At 36.7% G+C, this 16,103-nt stretch overlaps 5 protein-coding genes and 3 pseudogenes across 7 annotated transcripts in view; 6 read left to right on the top strand and 2 right to left on the bottom strand.

Moving 5' to 3' along the window:
* LOC104707310 (phytolongin Phyl1.1-like) lies at positions 2,531–3,796 on the top strand. The gene is made up of 2 exons (XM_010423636.2): positions 2,531–2,691; positions 2,829–3,796. Exon 2 carries the CDS (start codon positions 2,845–2,847, stop codon positions 3,628–3,630), a length of 786 nt encoding a protein of 261 aa, XP_010421938.1. The 5' UTR covers positions 2,531–2,691; positions 2,829–2,844; the 3' UTR covers positions 3,631–3,796.
* LOC104707311 (light-mediated development protein DET1-like) lies at positions 4,115–7,114 on the top strand. Of its 2 annotated transcripts, XM_010423638.2 has the most exons (9): positions 4,115–4,931; positions 5,013–5,207; positions 5,678–5,746; positions 5,848–5,904; positions 6,001–6,081; positions 6,176–6,337; positions 6,413–6,508; positions 6,594–6,693; positions 6,783–7,114. In XM_010423638.2, exons 1-9 carry the CDS (start codon positions 4,188–4,190, stop codon positions 6,920–6,922), a joined length of 1,644 nt encoding a protein of 547 aa, XP_010421940.1. In that variant the 5' UTR covers positions 4,115–4,187; the 3' UTR covers positions 6,923–7,114. The 2 variants fall into 2 exon arrangements, with proteins under 2 accessions (XP_010421940.1, XP_010421941.1); XM_010423639.2 differs by lacking the exon at positions 6,783–7,114 and having other exon boundaries at positions 6,448–6,508; positions 6,594–6,686.
* On the top strand, positions 7,362–8,644 carry LOC104709603 (annotated as a pseudogene).
* On the top strand, positions 9,737–10,861 carry LOC104709604 (putative F-box protein At4g10190). The gene is given in 3 exon segments (XM_019228764.1): positions 9,737–10,513; positions 10,515–10,818; positions 10,821–10,861. Coding segments are annotated over 3 exon segments (1,122 nt in total).
* On the bottom strand, positions 11,130–11,688 carry LOC104709605 (annotated as a pseudogene).
* LOC104709606 lies at positions 12,407–13,481 on the top strand (annotated as a pseudogene).
* On the bottom strand, positions 14,309–14,876 carry LOC104707312 (B-box zinc finger protein 23-like). The gene is made up of 2 exons (XM_010423640.2): positions 14,676–14,876; positions 14,309–14,601 (listed from the first exon to the last, which is right to left on the bottom strand). The coding sequence occupies exons 1-2, from the start codon at positions 14,874–14,876 to the stop codon at positions 14,317–14,319; spliced, it is 486 nt and encodes a 161-aa protein (XP_010421942.1). The 3' UTR covers positions 14,309–14,316.
* LOC104707313 (22.0 kDa heat shock protein) overlaps positions 15,720–16,103 on the top strand; it is a 6,257-nt gene continuing 5,873 nt past the window's right edge. Inside the window, exon 1 of one of the 2 annotated variants that reach the window (XM_010423641.2) lies at positions 15,720–15,938. In XM_010423641.2, coding sequence (XP_010421943.1) covers positions 15,789–15,938 — 150 coding nt within the window. In that variant the 5' untranslated portion in view covers positions 15,720–15,788. The remainder of the gene's footprint in view (positions 15,939–16,103) is intronic. The other variant, XM_019228519.1, reaches the window with a different exon arrangement.

Raw genomic sequence — 16,103 nt, forward strand, 5'->3', positions numbered from 1 at the left:
CTAGCTGACAAGTAGACTTCATCTATCCGTCAACTAGAAAAAGTAAACTTCGTTGTGGTTAGTTTTGCAAATGACCAAGTTTGACTTTCGCCAAGTAGACTACATACGAAGTCTCCAGGAATGTTGACTTCGTTTACAGTCTGCCGTGGTCATTTTTGGGGTTGACCAACATTTTTATTTTTTTACTAGTAGACTTCTTTTGCAGTCAACTAGTTATTTTAATATCAATAATATTACGGTCAATGCTTAAATATTTTGGTCAATGCCAAAAATAGTCACGAAGTCTACTAGTTTATTATCGTAAGAAGACTTCGTCTGGCAGTCATAACTAAAAAGTCAAGAATTTGGTCAATTGCAAAAATACACCTTAGTAGACTGTAAATGATGTATCTGACGGAAAGATTATAATGCAGTCTGAACCATATTTTTTTGTTTTCAAATGAAATTAAGGAAACTGAAATTTCAGTTTACGGGCTAAATTTTTAATTGCAAAATTGACCACAGAGTAGACTTTACATGATATTATGACGGTTAGACTAACAAATGAAGTTTAATTTCGCAAAAAAAATCAAGGAAAATCACAAAATCTATCGGAAAATAATCTTATTAGTGGTTGTTTCGCAATGTCAAGCACCGAGGACGTCGTCTTTAGTCACCACGGAGGAAACCCAGCACCAATTTAATCACTATCTAAAAATCATGACATATAACAAGATGAATTCACTTGCAAATTTTATTGGATTAAAATGGAGAGGAGATGGAAGAAAATGAAGTTCTCATAGCATTGGGTGTTATTTAAGCTTACTAATTCAGGTTGTTGAAGCTTTAAGAGCTTCAAATTTGGTTGTTCATGGTTGTTGGAAAATTGATGGCGGTGGCACAACCGTAAATAATCGAAGAAGATGAGGATATGAATGTAATAAACATTTTCGCAAGAAATTCAAATAAATTAGAAATAATGACATATTTGTGACTACAATGAATACATAAGGATTTAATTGGGAGAAATTGACAAATGTTGGAGAGAGAAAAAGAGGTAGTCAATTTTGCAATTGACTCAAGTTAGAGGTCTAGTTTTGCAAGCACCCCTTCATATCATTTTCTTTGATTGATGATGAAAATGCTTTATATGTTTTCATCTCTTAGCCCACCCAAAGTAAAGTAAACATAAGTGTGCAGATTTTAGGAATCATTAATCTTAATTAAAATTTAAAAGTGATTGTTTTGGGACTTGATACAGATTTGGGAGTTTTGATATGGAATTTTATTCTGCTAGTTTAATTTTAATCCATTTTTATAGTTTGTGAACATTTTGTACGATGACCTTTATTATTAATATAAGATTGTCTTTGACAAAAAAAAAATAAAAGTGATGTTTAATAAGAAAACAATAAAAGAAGATCGTTTTGTAATGCACTAAGAGCCCAAAATTTGATTTGTAGTGTATATTAGTGTTTTTAGATGGAAATAATTAAAGAAGATTTTGTTCAAAAATAATAATTGAAGAATATTGTGTAAGAGCATCATTACTCATGGTTACTTCCCCCAAATTCTCTTATTAAAAATAAATGAAAAAATATAAAAAGAAAAGAAATGTAAGAGAACGCTGCTTAAAGTACTAGAGGAAGAAACATTCCTCTTCCTTCTTTTACACATGTCAATTTTTTATTAGTTAATATTAGAATATTAATTTTTTTTTTTTTTGAGTAACGGTCAACTATTCTCCCACTAATGATGCTCTAAGTTTGCAAGAAGCAAACAAAAAAAACAATTGTTTGATTTTAAACCTCAAATTTGGCAATGAGCTAGATATAGCCACATAAACTAATCAGTTTCCTACTGCATCTTTTATACCATCCACAAATCTACCCACTTCTTATATGATAGGAGTCTACAAAACCAAATTGAATCAAAGATAACATATAATAACTCTTACAAGCTTAAATAATTTAACAGTTATGAAATGATGTTCATTGTAAGATTTGTTGTCGCTGTGAGTTTTTTTGAGATTTTGCTAATATATTTGCAGTGTTTGTCCATAGATCAAACAAAATATTAGATATAATGATCCAAAATTTTAACAAAATTAAAAATTTATCTATAGATTCATTATAATAAACAAAAAATTTGGTTTTATTTTGGTTTAATTTTTTCGATTTGGGTATTTTATCCATGTGTATTGTGTACCCGAATATAATCGAAAATGTTTGGCAAACCCTTAATTGTCCAATTGTCCAACTCCTGACCAATATATTTTTGGATATTCGGCCCAATACATTTTGCCCCATTTTGTTCTGGTATTTAGGTAGTTTGGTCCTTTTTTAATATCTCGGATAAAATAAAATAACCGGAACCAAACCGATATCTATAAACTGTGGTTGTTGGTTCTATCCGAAATACATAAAACCAAACTAAACCTTCGGTTTTCTTATGGATCCTAAGAACCGCAAGAACCGAACCAAATGGATTTGAAGAACCAAACGTCCAGAGCTATTAATAGTTTTTTAATAGGGTTGTGGACCACGTCCTTTTGTTTGGTCGTCGAGTTCTGACTTTTTCTTCACAAAGATAGGAGGACTCACATCTCTCAAAGCTCACACACACACACACACACATGACCCAAGAACCCTAGAGAAGAGGAATGAGAGAATTCATTCTCGATTTTGAATACATCGCCGAAGGATTTTGTTGGTACTTTCTTCTTCTCTTTGACTTACTCTTCGACTTCTTCCTCTCAATTTCTCTCTTCTTCTTTGCTCTAATCACAGACTTCTCTTCTTTCCTCTTCTGTCTCAACTTGATTGCTTAAAACAAAAACACAAAAAAAGACAAAACCTTTTCCAAATGGGTTTAATCAAGAACACAGTTCATTACTGTTGTGTCTCAAGAGACAATCAGATTCTCTACTCTTACAACGGTGGTGACCATAGTAACGAAGGTCTCGCTGCTTTGTGTTTAGAAAAGTCTCCGCCTTTTCACAATTGGTACTTCGAAACAATCGGGAAGAGGAGGTTTGGGTTTCTAATAGGAGGAGATGGGTTTGTGTATTTCGCTATTGTTGATGAGGCCTTGAGGAGATCTAGTGTTCTTAAGTTTCTTGAACATTTGAGAGATGAGTTCAAGAAAGCTGCTAGGAAGAATTGTAGAGGAAGCAGCTTTACTGCTATGATTGGTTCTATTGATGATGTTGAACATCAGCTTGTTCCTGTTGTTACTAGACTCATAGCTTCACTTGAACGTGTTGCTGAGAGTGCTAACAATGATTTGAAGACTCAAAATAGTAATCTTGGTGAACAGAGCGAAGGTTCATCGAATTCGACTAAAGCTCCGCTTTTGGGGAGGTTAGGCAAGCAAGAGAAGAAGAAAGGGAAAGATCATTTGATTTCAGTTAGAGGCATTGAGCTTGAGGAACACAGGAAGTCTAGTGATAGAGAGAACAGAACCGAGGCTTCAGCGGGAGCAGGAACGGAGTGTGTATCGTCGAGTAGGGGACGTTCTGTTTCTCAAAGCTTTGAATGGAAATGGCGGCGGTTAGTTCAAGTTGTTCTTGCTATTGATGCAGCGATTTGCTTGACACTGTTTGGTATTTGGTTGGCTATATGTCGGGGCATCGAGTGTACACGTTCTTGAATCGATTCTTTACATTCCCTTGTGCGATTCCACTAGGCAAAAATATGCAGCATTGTTGATTGTTGATTATATGTGAAGCCTTAAATTATAATTTCGCTTATGTGTTGCTTTAGTCACATCTTTGTACAGTACTTTCTTCTTCAGTGTTCTTTGTGATTTCATGATATGGTAATGTCCATCTCTATATATGATTAAACTGTTTGAGCTCTCAGCTTGGAACTCAATCCTCCCTTGCCTTTTTGAATAAGGAGAATACGTGAAATAGGCAACTATGATGCCTCACTGTCTTATGTGGAACTTGATTGGCATTTGCAGAAGAACCAACCAAGCTCTTGTATTCATTCTCTCATCGCCTTCCATTCCAATGGACCCAATATTACAGCTATTGGGCCAGTCTCAAACACTAAATCTTAGGCCCATTAATAATCTAAAACAGATTGAGAAACCAACCTCTCTCTCTCTCTGCCATCGTCTCCTCCATTTTCACCACTGAACCTGAACTCAAAAAAGCTTTTTTTTTTTTTTTTGTTTGTGTGCCCTCTGGGGGCAAAAACAAAATGTTCACAAGCGGTAACATCACCGCTAGGGTATTCGAACGACAGATTCGAACTCCACCACCCAGCGCTTCCGTGAATCGGTCGAGACTCTTCTACGAAAACCTAGTCCCAAACTCAACACTCTACGATGTCGAATCACCCGATCACTGTTTCCGCAAATTCACCGAAGACGGTCTCTTCCTCATTAGCTTCTCTCGTAACCACCAAGAACTCATCGTCTATCGTCCTTCTTGGCTCACTTACTCAACAACACAAGACGATTCCACCACCACAACCACCGTACCTCCTCCTTTACCTCGCCGTGCTTCTAGATTCGATAGCTTCTTCACTCAGCTCTACTCAGTCAATCTCGCTTCAGCTAACGAACTCATCTGTAAAGACTTCTTCCTCTACCACCACACTCGTCGTTTCGGTCTTTTCGCTACTTCTACAGCACAGATCCATGACTCTGCTCCTTCCCTTGACGCTGTACCTGGTGTTCCTTCGATTGATAAGATCACTTTCATACTTGTTAGATTAGATGATGGTGTGGTTCTTGACGAGAGGGCGTTTCATCATGATTTCGTCAATTTGGCTCATAACATGGGTGTGTTTCTCTATGATGATCTCTTAGCGATTCTTTCGTTGCGTTATCAGAGGATTCATCTTCTTCAGATTAGGGATTCTGGTCATCTTGTTGATGCTCGTGCTATTGGTTACTTTTGTCGTGAAGATGATGAGCTTTTTCTTAATTCTAGCTCTCAGGTAAACTGAGGATTACAGTTACCTTTTTATTGTGGTGTCTTGAAGGAGAGTATACAAATTTGTGAAGTTTTGATTTGTTAGGCAATGATGATGGGTCAAGATAAGAGCAAACAACAGAGTTTAGTTGGGAATAAGGAAGATGATTCTGCGGAGAATGGGTTGCAGCATCATAGTAGTCAACCTAGTGGTTCGAATTCGTTTCTTAGTGGTATCAAGCAACGGTTACTATCTTTCATCTTCAGAGAGATTTGGAATGAAGAATCTGATAACGTTCTGGTATGTTGTTCTTGAACTTCTCTGTGCATTAATGATATTGTTCTGAGTTTTTAGAATCTTAAATTTTTTTAAGTCAATTATGTTTGTGTCTGAGAATCTTTAACTGCTTCCTCTCTTAGATGTTGAGTAGTTGTTTTATTATACAGGCTGATAACGGAAGTTTAAGGTTTAGTATTGATGCAGTTGGCAGTGACATCTTAACTTGAATATCTTATAAGTTCTTTGTGATTTCCACCTCTATTCGTAGTTTGCAATGTATGTTGTATATCAGTCAACTACATCTTGGATTGAACTAATCATGGAAGTTTAAGGTTTAGGACAGTTGACAGTGACATCTTAAGTTGATGCAGCTAATCTTATAAGTTCTTTGTGTTTTCTACCTTTCTTCGTAATTTGCAATGTATGTTGTATATCAGTCAACTACATCTTGGATTGAACTAATCGTAAGATACGATTTTTTTGTTTGTCAGAGGGTTCAAAGTCTTAAGAAGAAGTTCTATTTCCATTACCAGGACTATGTCGACTTGATTATTTGGAAGGTAAAATCAATCATGTGTTTCCTGCAACTGGAATCTGTGTAAAGGTGTTTTGCATTTGATGAAGAAAAAAACTTACTTTTTTGGGTGTTCCTGATGTCCAGGTTCAGTTTTTGGATCGACAACACTTGCTAATTAAATTTGGCAGTGTAGATGGTGGGGTAAGCAGCTCTCTACAATACAAATTCTAGGTTACATCGAACTGTCAAAACTTTACAGTTTGTTTAATTTGATTTATGATATCGATGGATACTCAGGTAACAAGAAGTGCTGATCATCATCCAGCTTTCTTCGCGGTTTATAATATGGAGACAACTGACATTGTAGCATTCTATCAGGTAAAAGGGATGCTATTTTTGGCAGTTAGTTAATTTGTTGAAAAGAGTTGCATTTATGTATAACTTGACTTATATAGTACATTGATTTATGCAGAACTCAGCAGAAGATCTTTACCAGTTATTTGAGCAATTCAGTGATCACTTTACAGTATCAAGTAGTACACCATTCATGAGCTTTGTAACATCGCATTCTAACAGCGTCCATGCTCTTGAACAACTAAAGTACATGAAGAACAAAGCAAACAGTTTTTCTCAGGTTAATACATACTTCATATAATCTCCTTTTGTAAGTAAAACTTTTGATACGAATCTAATCAATTTTTCTACACAGTTTGTGAAGAAGATGTTATTCTCTTTGCCTTTCAGTTGTCAGTCACAGAGTCCCTCCCCATATTTCGACCAATCTCTCTTCCGGTTCGATGAAAAGGTAACCATCATAAAAACCCTTATTCTCTCTTCCACTTCAGGATTGACTTCATCTGGTTAACTTATAATTTTGGATATGGTTACAGTTAATTTCCGCAGCAGATAGGCATAGGCAATCCTCAGACAATCCAATTAAGTTTATATCTCGAAGGCAACCGCAAACACTAAAATTCAAGATAAAACCAGGTTGGTTGTTTAGATATCAACATGTTGAAAAACCAAACGAACACGATCTAACGTTAGGATTGGTTGTCTATTAAATATGTTGAACACAGGACCAGAGTGTGGAAGTGCAGATGGTCGAAGCAAGAAGATATGTTCATTTCTATTCCATCCTCATTTACCACTTGCCATCTCCATCCAACAAACACTTTTCATGCCACCTTCTGTCGTCAATATCCATTTTCGACGATGACTCTTGTGGTTTCCACTAGTCTAGTAGTCTCCTCCTACATGTTGTAATCTATTGTTTGTTTGTATAAAAAAACAAAATATCTCAGAACAGCACATAATTTTGTGAAAATGTCTTAAAACACACACAAAAAATTCACACATACATGCATAATGTGTTTGTATCTGTCCTCGAAAGGAAGAAACAATTTATAAATTTTCACAATAAATAAATAAATTGTTATTTTGGCCGACTGTTGTAACTACTCTTTAAAAATATTTCTTCGTTACAACTAAATTAACAATCACATTTAGTAATGAAATACAATTAGGTGGGGTGATATTGATACATTAGGTGATTAAAGACAAATTAGGTACGATGATATGCTCATGATGCAGAGAATCTAAGATACTCTCTCACTCTTACTTGTCATCAGTTTTAGTTATGGTCAAAACAATTTCAGTCTCAAAACTCTCATCTCCTCTATCTCTTGTAACCAAAGTTACTGGTCTGCTAATTTAGAGATGACGGCGACGACCAAGGGAAACAAGGTCGTTCTTCCTGAGGGTTGGTAATGGAGATACTCTCTAGGGTTCCGGCAGTATCTTTGGTACGACTACGATCTACATGCAAAAGATGGAACGCTCTGTTCAAAGATGAGAGACTTGTTAAGAAGCACTCTACTAATGCACCAAGACACTCCCTAATTATCATGGTGATTGCTTCTCGGGTTTATTCGGTGAGCATTGATCTCCATAGAATTCACAGCAACAACAAGGTACACATCACAAGTCACTTGAGCCTTAAGATCTTCCTTCTAACCCTTCAAAAGAAGTAGACATAAGCAGAGTCTTTCACTGCGACGGCTTATTCTTATGCGCCACAATCGACAATAGACTGGTTATATGGAATCCATGCCTAGGCGAAATGAAGTGGATCAAGCCAAGAAAGTCCTACGAGAAATACGATATATTCGCCCTAGGCAGATCCTCAAGCAACGAATACAAGATCTTAAAGATGAAACCTGGTCTTATTTACGTATGAGATATATGACTTTACCACCAACTCGTGGAGAGTTGGTGGTAAGGTTATAGATTGGTTCATACCTAGGTTTAACGAACGTGGCATCTATGTAGATAGGAATTCTTACTGGTTTTGATTTTTCGAGAGAGAAATTTGCAATTGTCTCTCTTCCAGGTGACCATCTCTCGTATTATCGTCTTATCTCTATATCAGTGACTAGAGAAGATCAAAAACTCTGTCTGTTAGCTTCTCGGGGCATGTATATAGACGATATAGATGTATGGGTTGCAACTAAGCTCGAGACCACAGGAGCTGCGTCATGGAGAAAGTTCCTATCAATTGATTCAGCTAGTCGCTACTTGTACATGCCTTTTTGCTTTGCTAATGGAATGAATTTCTTGGTCGACCAGGAGAACAGAGTTTTGGTGTGTAGCGGTAAACATGGGGTCTCTAACAAATTCTCATTCGTCGTGGGAGAGGATAAGTGTATACAAGTAGATCCTGACGATGAAGAATCTAAATGCTCACTTGTCAGTTATGTTCCAACTTTGGTTCGAATCCAACAAGGTTCATAGTTCTTGGAGTGATGCAGAAGGGAAGTACAAGAGCTAGTAGTAATCTATTAATTAAAGTTATGATATTCAAAGAATATAAAAAAAGTCATGTTTCATATATTTAACAAAAGTATTTGATTCGTCAACCAGCTTTTCTTGGAATAATATATGTATCTGTGTGTAGACTTTATTAATAAACATAATCTTTTAGTATTCGACATCAATGGCTCATTTGGTGTGATCTCTAAGGACTTATGATATAAGTAGGATTCTTGTCTAGTCCCAGCTTCAATTATGTGTTTATGTCTCTCTGATCATGGGTTATGTCACCATACTATGTCTTCTGTTGTAGCATTCTGCTCTATAAGCATCATATTAGCTTCATCTAGAGCCACAAGCGTATGTAATCTTCCAACCGCCTTGCTCTCACTTTCTAGTTTCTATGCTGCACAATATTCTCAATATCCAGCTACAAAGACATAAACACATTAGTATTGAGACTGCCCAAACAGCAACAAGTTTCTCGAGCTATGTTCGTTCATTCAAAGATGCAAAGTTATTATTATTATGTCATCTCTCGCAATCCCACGGTTTATCTTTGTACTCACCAAACACACTCTATCTTCTAGTGTTTTATCAACAGTCTTCCCATGATGTATTATGACATTATTCCACAGTTAGGTATGCACCAAAGTCAACAGTAACACTAGTTGAACTTACCAAAACAGAATCATATTTTATGATAGCATGCGCTTGTGATCCGGCTTCATCTAGAGCCACAAGCTGATGCACTCCGCCTGGTGCAATGTGCAATGGCTGCATCATCCTCAATACATGCATGAACTCTCTAAATTGATAACTCTGAAGACTGCAACAGCAAAACCTCTGTAACGTCTAGAGACTTTTGCTCTCATTTTCCAACTCATCACATAGTCAACCGTTGACTTCTTCTGCTTCCTTCTTGCCTCTACTTGTAAAGTACTAAAAAAAAAATTATTTGTTCAGCGTTAGGTTTATAATTTCGGGTTAGAGATGACCACGGAATTAACAATTAGTCATTACAAAAACTAATTAAATTAATTGGCAAAAAAAAAACTAATTAAATTAATTTTCAAAAATTAAATTAACAATCGCGACTAAATAATTAAAGAGTAATTTAGGTGGGATGAAATTTTTAGGTCTCATAACTTTTATCTCCTTCTCTTGCAACCCTAGTTTCTTTGGAAGCAAGTTATCATAAAACAGTCAGTTTTTAAAGATGATGATGAAGAGAGTAAACATAGTGGATCTTCCCAAGGATTTGGTAGTTGAAATCTTCTCTAGGGTTCCAGCGGTATCTTTGGTAGGACTGCGATCTACATGCAAAAGATCAAACGCTCTGAACAATGATGCGAGCCTTGCTAAGAAACACTATAGTAATGCACCAAGGCAATCTCTGATCATCATGTTGATCGCTTTTAGGGTTTATTTGGTGAGCGTCGATCTTCATAATAATCACAACAACAAGGTAAAGATGACAACTCAATTTAGCCTCAACGAACCTCTTTCTGATTCGTTAAAAGAAGTTGATATACGCAACATCTTTCATTGTGACGGCTTATTGCTATGTACCACCGTAGACAATAGACTGGTTGTTTCGAATCCGTGTCTACGCGAAGTTAAGTGGATCAAACCAAGAAAGTCCTACACGAGATTCAGTATCTTTGCCCTCGGTAAATCCTCATGCAACAAGTACAAAATCTTGAGGATGGATCAGTTTAATCATACTTGCCCAGTATTACTTGACTACGAAATCTATGATTTTACCTCTAAGTTGTGGAGAGTTGTTGGTAAGATCACTAGGGAATGGTTCATACCACAGTGTGCGGACCGTGGCATGTCTGTGGATGGGAACACTTACTGGCTTGCTTCTACTGAAGACATTACAAGTGGGATTTTTTTACTTAGTTTTGATTTTTCAACAGAGAGATTTGCAAGGGTGTCTCTTCCGGGTGATCATCTTTCTTATCATAAATTTGCTTTATCATTGACTAGAGAAAGATCAAAAACTTTGTATGTTAGCTACTAGGGGCATGCAGGTACTCGATATAGATGTATGGATTGCAACTAAGATTGAGAGTACCGGAGCCGCGTCATGGAGCAAGTTCTTATCAATTGATGTAGCTAGTATCAACATGCATTTTTGCTTTGTTACTGGGATGAATTTCTTGGTCGACCAGGAGAACAAAGTTTTGGTGTGTCGCGGTAAACATAGGGCCTCTAACGTTTTCTTACACGTTGTGGGAGAGGACAAATGTATACAAGTAGATCATCATGCTGCAGAATCTACATGCTCACTTGTCGTCAGTTTGTTCCAACTCTGGTTCAAATCCAACAAGGTTCATAGTTCTTGGAGTGAGGCAAAAGGGAAGTACAAGAGCTAGTAGCTAGTAATCTATGATTTTCACACTAAGTAATACTATGAATTCCCAAAACAAGTGATAAGCCTTGCTTTGGTTGTTTTATTGGTTAAAACTTAAAAAGTTATGTTTTACATATTTCCTGAGATAAGTCTGTAAGCTTACCAAAAATGATTTGAGTCCTTTACCAGCTTTTTCTTGGAAAAATATATACATATGTATGTGTGTAGACTTGATACCTTTTATTATTAGACATCAATGGCTCATTGGGTGTGATCTCCAAAAGGACTTATGATAAAAGTAGGAAAAATTGGCTATCTCAGCAGAGTTTACAGCTTCAGGTTCCTCACTGAATACTGACTATTCGTAGAAACTTTTGTGTGAATCTGATAAGTTTCAGAGCAATAGCAAGTCCTGCATACTTAAGACTGATCAGAAACTTGGACTCCAAGAAAGTAAGAATCTTTGGTGAGGATTACAAGTGTGAATGGCTCCATCATAGTCGTTGTGCAGTAATGCTCTGTCCTATAAGCCGAATAAATACCCTTTTCTCTCCTGCATACATATGTGTTTTGTTGAGACATCGACTAAAGAACTCAGCAAGTGTCAAAAGAGAAAACAGAATGGAACCTGGCAGAGATATCACATAGACGCTGTGGTGGCTGAGGCTGCATCTTTTTGTAAGGCGACTCTTCTGGAAAATTTTATTAGCTTCATGAACCTTAATGTCACATGGCTTGCAAAGAACAACTTCATCTGAACAGCAAAGTACTTCTGCTTCAGCCTTCTTGCACACTTCATTTTGTATCTTCATCCTTCAAAATTGGCAATACGAAAACAGAGCAAATGTGTCTTAATAATATTAATAAGTAGGAAAATAAGTGACTCTAGACAAGAGGAATAAGAACGAACAAGCTTGAATTGGTTCACAATTCACATCATGATGTGGTTAGGTTCATTTCTCTTTCATCCTCATTTACCAGTTGCCATCTCTCTATTCAAAAACACTTTTCGGCGACGACTCTTGTGGTTTCCATCAGTCTAGCCTCCAGTGTTGTTTGTATATATAAAAAAAAAGATCACCGAACAAAAATATTGTGAAAATGTCTTAAACATAGAAATATATAGTCAACACATACATCATACATGCATAATGTGTTTGTATATAACATAATATATTATGAATTTTTCACAACGAAGATGTAAATGTAATTTTGACCGACAATGATAACTACTTCAGAAAATAGGATTATACACGTTATATGATTTCTTGTTTTATTTTTTAATCTTTTTAATGATGATTTCTTGTTTGATTAATGGAAAACAGATAAATCACCAAGATATCTTTGTTCTGCATCGTTTATTTCGGATTCGAGATAGACCACGGAATTATCAATTACACATAATAATTAAATTAAATTAACCATCACAACTAATAATTAAGGAACTATTTTAGGTCTCATTACTTTCATCTCCTCCTTCTCTTGCAACCCTGTAGTTTCTTTGGAAGCAGTCAGTTTTTAAAGGTGATGATGAAGACGAGAAGAAACATACGGGATCTTCCCGACGATTTGGTAGTGGAGATACTCTCTAGGGTTCCAGTGGTGTCTTTGGTACGGTTACGATCTACATCTAAAACATGGAAAGTTCTGATCAAAGATGGGCGGGTTTCTAAGAAACACTATGATAATGCACCAAGACCAAGGCACTCTCTGATTATCATGTTGATTGATTTTAGGATTTATTTGGTGAGCGTCGATCTTCATTCAAATTACAATAACAAGGTAAAGATAGCAAGTCAATTTAGCCTACGTCTTTCATTGCGACGGCTTATTGTTGTGCACTACCGTATACAATAGACTAGTTGTTTGGAATCCGTGTTCACATGAAACTAAGTGGATCCAACCAAGACATTTCTTCAAGGACTCCGATATCTTTGCTCTCGGTAAATCCTCATGCAAAAAGTACAAAATCTTGAGAATTAATCAGTCTGATTGTACTAGCGGGCCAGTATCATCACTTGACTGCGAGATCTATGACTTTACTTCTAATTCTTGGAGAGTTGTTGGTAAGACTAGAAGCTGGTTCATACCAGAGTGGAAGGGCTGTCGTAGTGGTATGTCTGTGAATGGAAATACTTACTGGCTTGCTTCTTTGACTAAAGACTGGACAGATTTTTTACTTAGGTTTGATTTTTCAACGGAGATATTTGTAAGTGTCTCTCTTCCGAATGATGATGATCGTCTTATCGCTTTATCAGTGACTAGAGAAGATCAAAAACTTTGTATGTTAGCTACTCGGGCTATGGAGTCATCCATTAGAGATGTATGGATTTCAACTAAGATTGAGAGTACCAGAGCCGCGTCATGGAGCAAGTTTATATCACTCAACTTGGTTTACCGGCCTTTTAGCTTTGCTAGTGGGTTGAATTTCTTGGTCGACAAGGAGAACAAAGTTATAGTGTGTCGCGGTAAAAATGGGATCTCCGACTATTTCTTACACGTTGTGGGAGAGGACAATAAATGTATACAAGTGGATCATCATGATGCAGAATCTACATGCTCACTTGTCGTCAGTTATGTTCCAACTTTGGTTCAACTACAATAAGGTTCATAGTTCTCGGAGTGAGGCAAAAGGGAAGTACAAGAGCTAGTAATCTATAAGTGTCTCACAAAGTTACGTTACTTAATAAATTATGCATTATATATCCTAATTTATGGGAAGAACAAGTCCTAAGTTATTGATATGTGCTATGATTTAGGTGTCTTGGTTTATTGGTTTAATTATGGGTTTTTTTTAATATTTCCTTTTTAACATTAGGATTAAGGTTTGGAGTTTTATGCTTTGCTTTATGATTAGTCGGTAACTTGTAGTAGGGTCTATAAAAGGACTCCTTATGCTAATGAGAATATCAAGCTCTAATGGGATATGATCTCATACACTCCAACAATTAACCTAATTCTCAAAGAGAGAGTTGGGTTAAAGGGAACCTTTTGCTTAAAGTCTTTCTTGTTCTTTACGTTATACAAAGGCTGCGATATGAGTTCGAAGACAATAACTTTGGCTCATATCAATTATGCATTATATATCTATTCAAGTTTTAGATACTTGATTTTAAAATAAAGTCATACTACTTTTTCTTTTAGGTGTTAGTGAAAAGGCTTTTCTGATGAAAAAATGTCTACTAGCTCGTTTCTTTATGTCTTGCGACACCTACCTTCCGAGCTGTTGTGCTCGTACCAGTGCATCGAGAAAGGAAATGAGTCAGGCTAACAAGGTTCATCGGTGGTGTATAAACTCATCGTGTGGTACAAGCTCCGAACAACAGTTAAGAATTAATATAATACATATGTAAGGTATGTGTGTAGACTTGATCCGTTACAGTAATTTTTATTATTAGACATCAAATGGCTCCGGACCAGAACAATAATGTTGTCCAGCTCTAAGGATTTAAGATTACAGAAGGATTCTTGTCTATCGCAGCTGAGTTCCCGGCTTCAGTTTCCTCATTAGAGTACTGACTATTCAGAGAAGCTTTTGAGTGAGTCTGATAAGTTTCAGAACTAAAACTAGTGCTGCATCCGGAGTTTTCAGTTAAAGACTGATCAGAAACTTGGACTCCAGGAAGTAAGAATCTTTGGTGAGAATTGCAAGTGTGAATGGCTCCATCACAATCATTGCACAGCAATGCTCTGTCCTCTATGCAGAAGAAGTACCCTTTTCTCTCCTACAAACATAGATATATGTTTAGCGATCGGTTAAAGAACTCAGCGAGTGTTAAAAGAGAAAGTACGACCAAACCTGGCATATATCACATAGAGGAGCTCCAGAGCTTGTGGTGGCTGAGGCTGCATCTTTTTGCAAGGCGACTCGGTGATGCCTCTGGAAAATTTTATTAGCTTCATGAACTTTAATGTCACATGGCTTGCAAAGAACAGCTTCATCTGAACAGCAAAGTACTTCTGCTTCAGCCTTCTCGCACACTTCACATAGTATCTTCATCCTTGAAAATGGAAATATAGAAAGAAAAAAACAGAGCAACAACGTGACTTAATATCAATAAAGAAGTAGGACAAGAAGTGAATCTAAACAAGAGGGAATAAGAAAGAACAAGATTGAATAGGTTCACATGCTTGGGTTAGGCCAACTTTTGGGTGGCATTTAAATCAATAAATGTTTCTCCTACCAAAATCTTCATGACAAGATCTTTTTTCAGAAGCTTTGTTATTAGTTTACTTCCTTTTGAAACATAAATTGGCAGACATAACGACAAGCTTCTCTTAAGACACAAGCATGGCAAGCCAAAAATAATGGGAGGACCACAATATGTATGAAGACTGTGGATTTTAAAGTAACTAGCCATAGGACAATAGAGGTCAAAAAAACCTCTAGAGCATGGCACATTCCAACTCTTACCCATCCCTTTTCCCATGCAGCAGCCAAAACTCTAAAGACTCATCAGCATTCTCATCTTTGAATTCATCAAAAAAACAGTTTTGGTCCCAATTACAGTAATGGGCTAATAATAAATAGGCCTGCATGCATAGAAACTAATAATATCATGGGCTATTCCAAATATAACTTATGTTTCAGCTCAACATACGTAGTTGTTACAAGAAGTCTCTGGAACATGAGAGAAAAGCCCTCAAAGACCATCCAATCCAACGTGTAATAACAATAGTTACAACTTACAACTTACAAGTCACGTAGCTAAAATTCTAGAACAATCGCAATATACCTGCAAATCTCTACCAATAGATATTTCAAGAAACTTCTTCATTCTTCATACAATGTGTATATATGCACCAGCGGACTGAGACTTAATTTCATACAAAACAACAAATACTGAAGTTAAAAAAACCTACTAACACATTAGTTTCAACCTTCTATACAAGAAAGCCAAATCAACCGACCATGATGAAACACTTGCTAAGCCTCTTCATAGGAGCTTTGTTACTTGGAAACATCAAAACAAGTGAAGGGTCTTTGTCTTCTGCACTTGAAACTACTCCAGGCAGCTTACTATCTGATCTCTGGATGGATCGGTTTCCGGATCCGTTCAAGATCTTGGAGAGAATCCCATTAGAACTCGAGAGGGACACGAGCGTGGCTCTGTCCCCAGCGAGAGTGGACTGGAAAGAAACAGCAGAAGGGCATGAGATAATGCTCGATGTTCCTGGTTTGAAGAAGGATGAAGTGAAGATAGAAGTGGAGGAGAACAGAGTTTTG

The sequence above is a fragment of the Camelina sativa genome, chromosome 8 (assembly GCF_000633955.1).
Source record: "Camelina sativa cultivar DH55 chromosome 8, Cs, whole genome shotgun sequence".
NCBI lineage: Eukaryota > Viridiplantae > Streptophyta > Magnoliopsida > Brassicales > Brassicaceae > Camelina > Camelina sativa.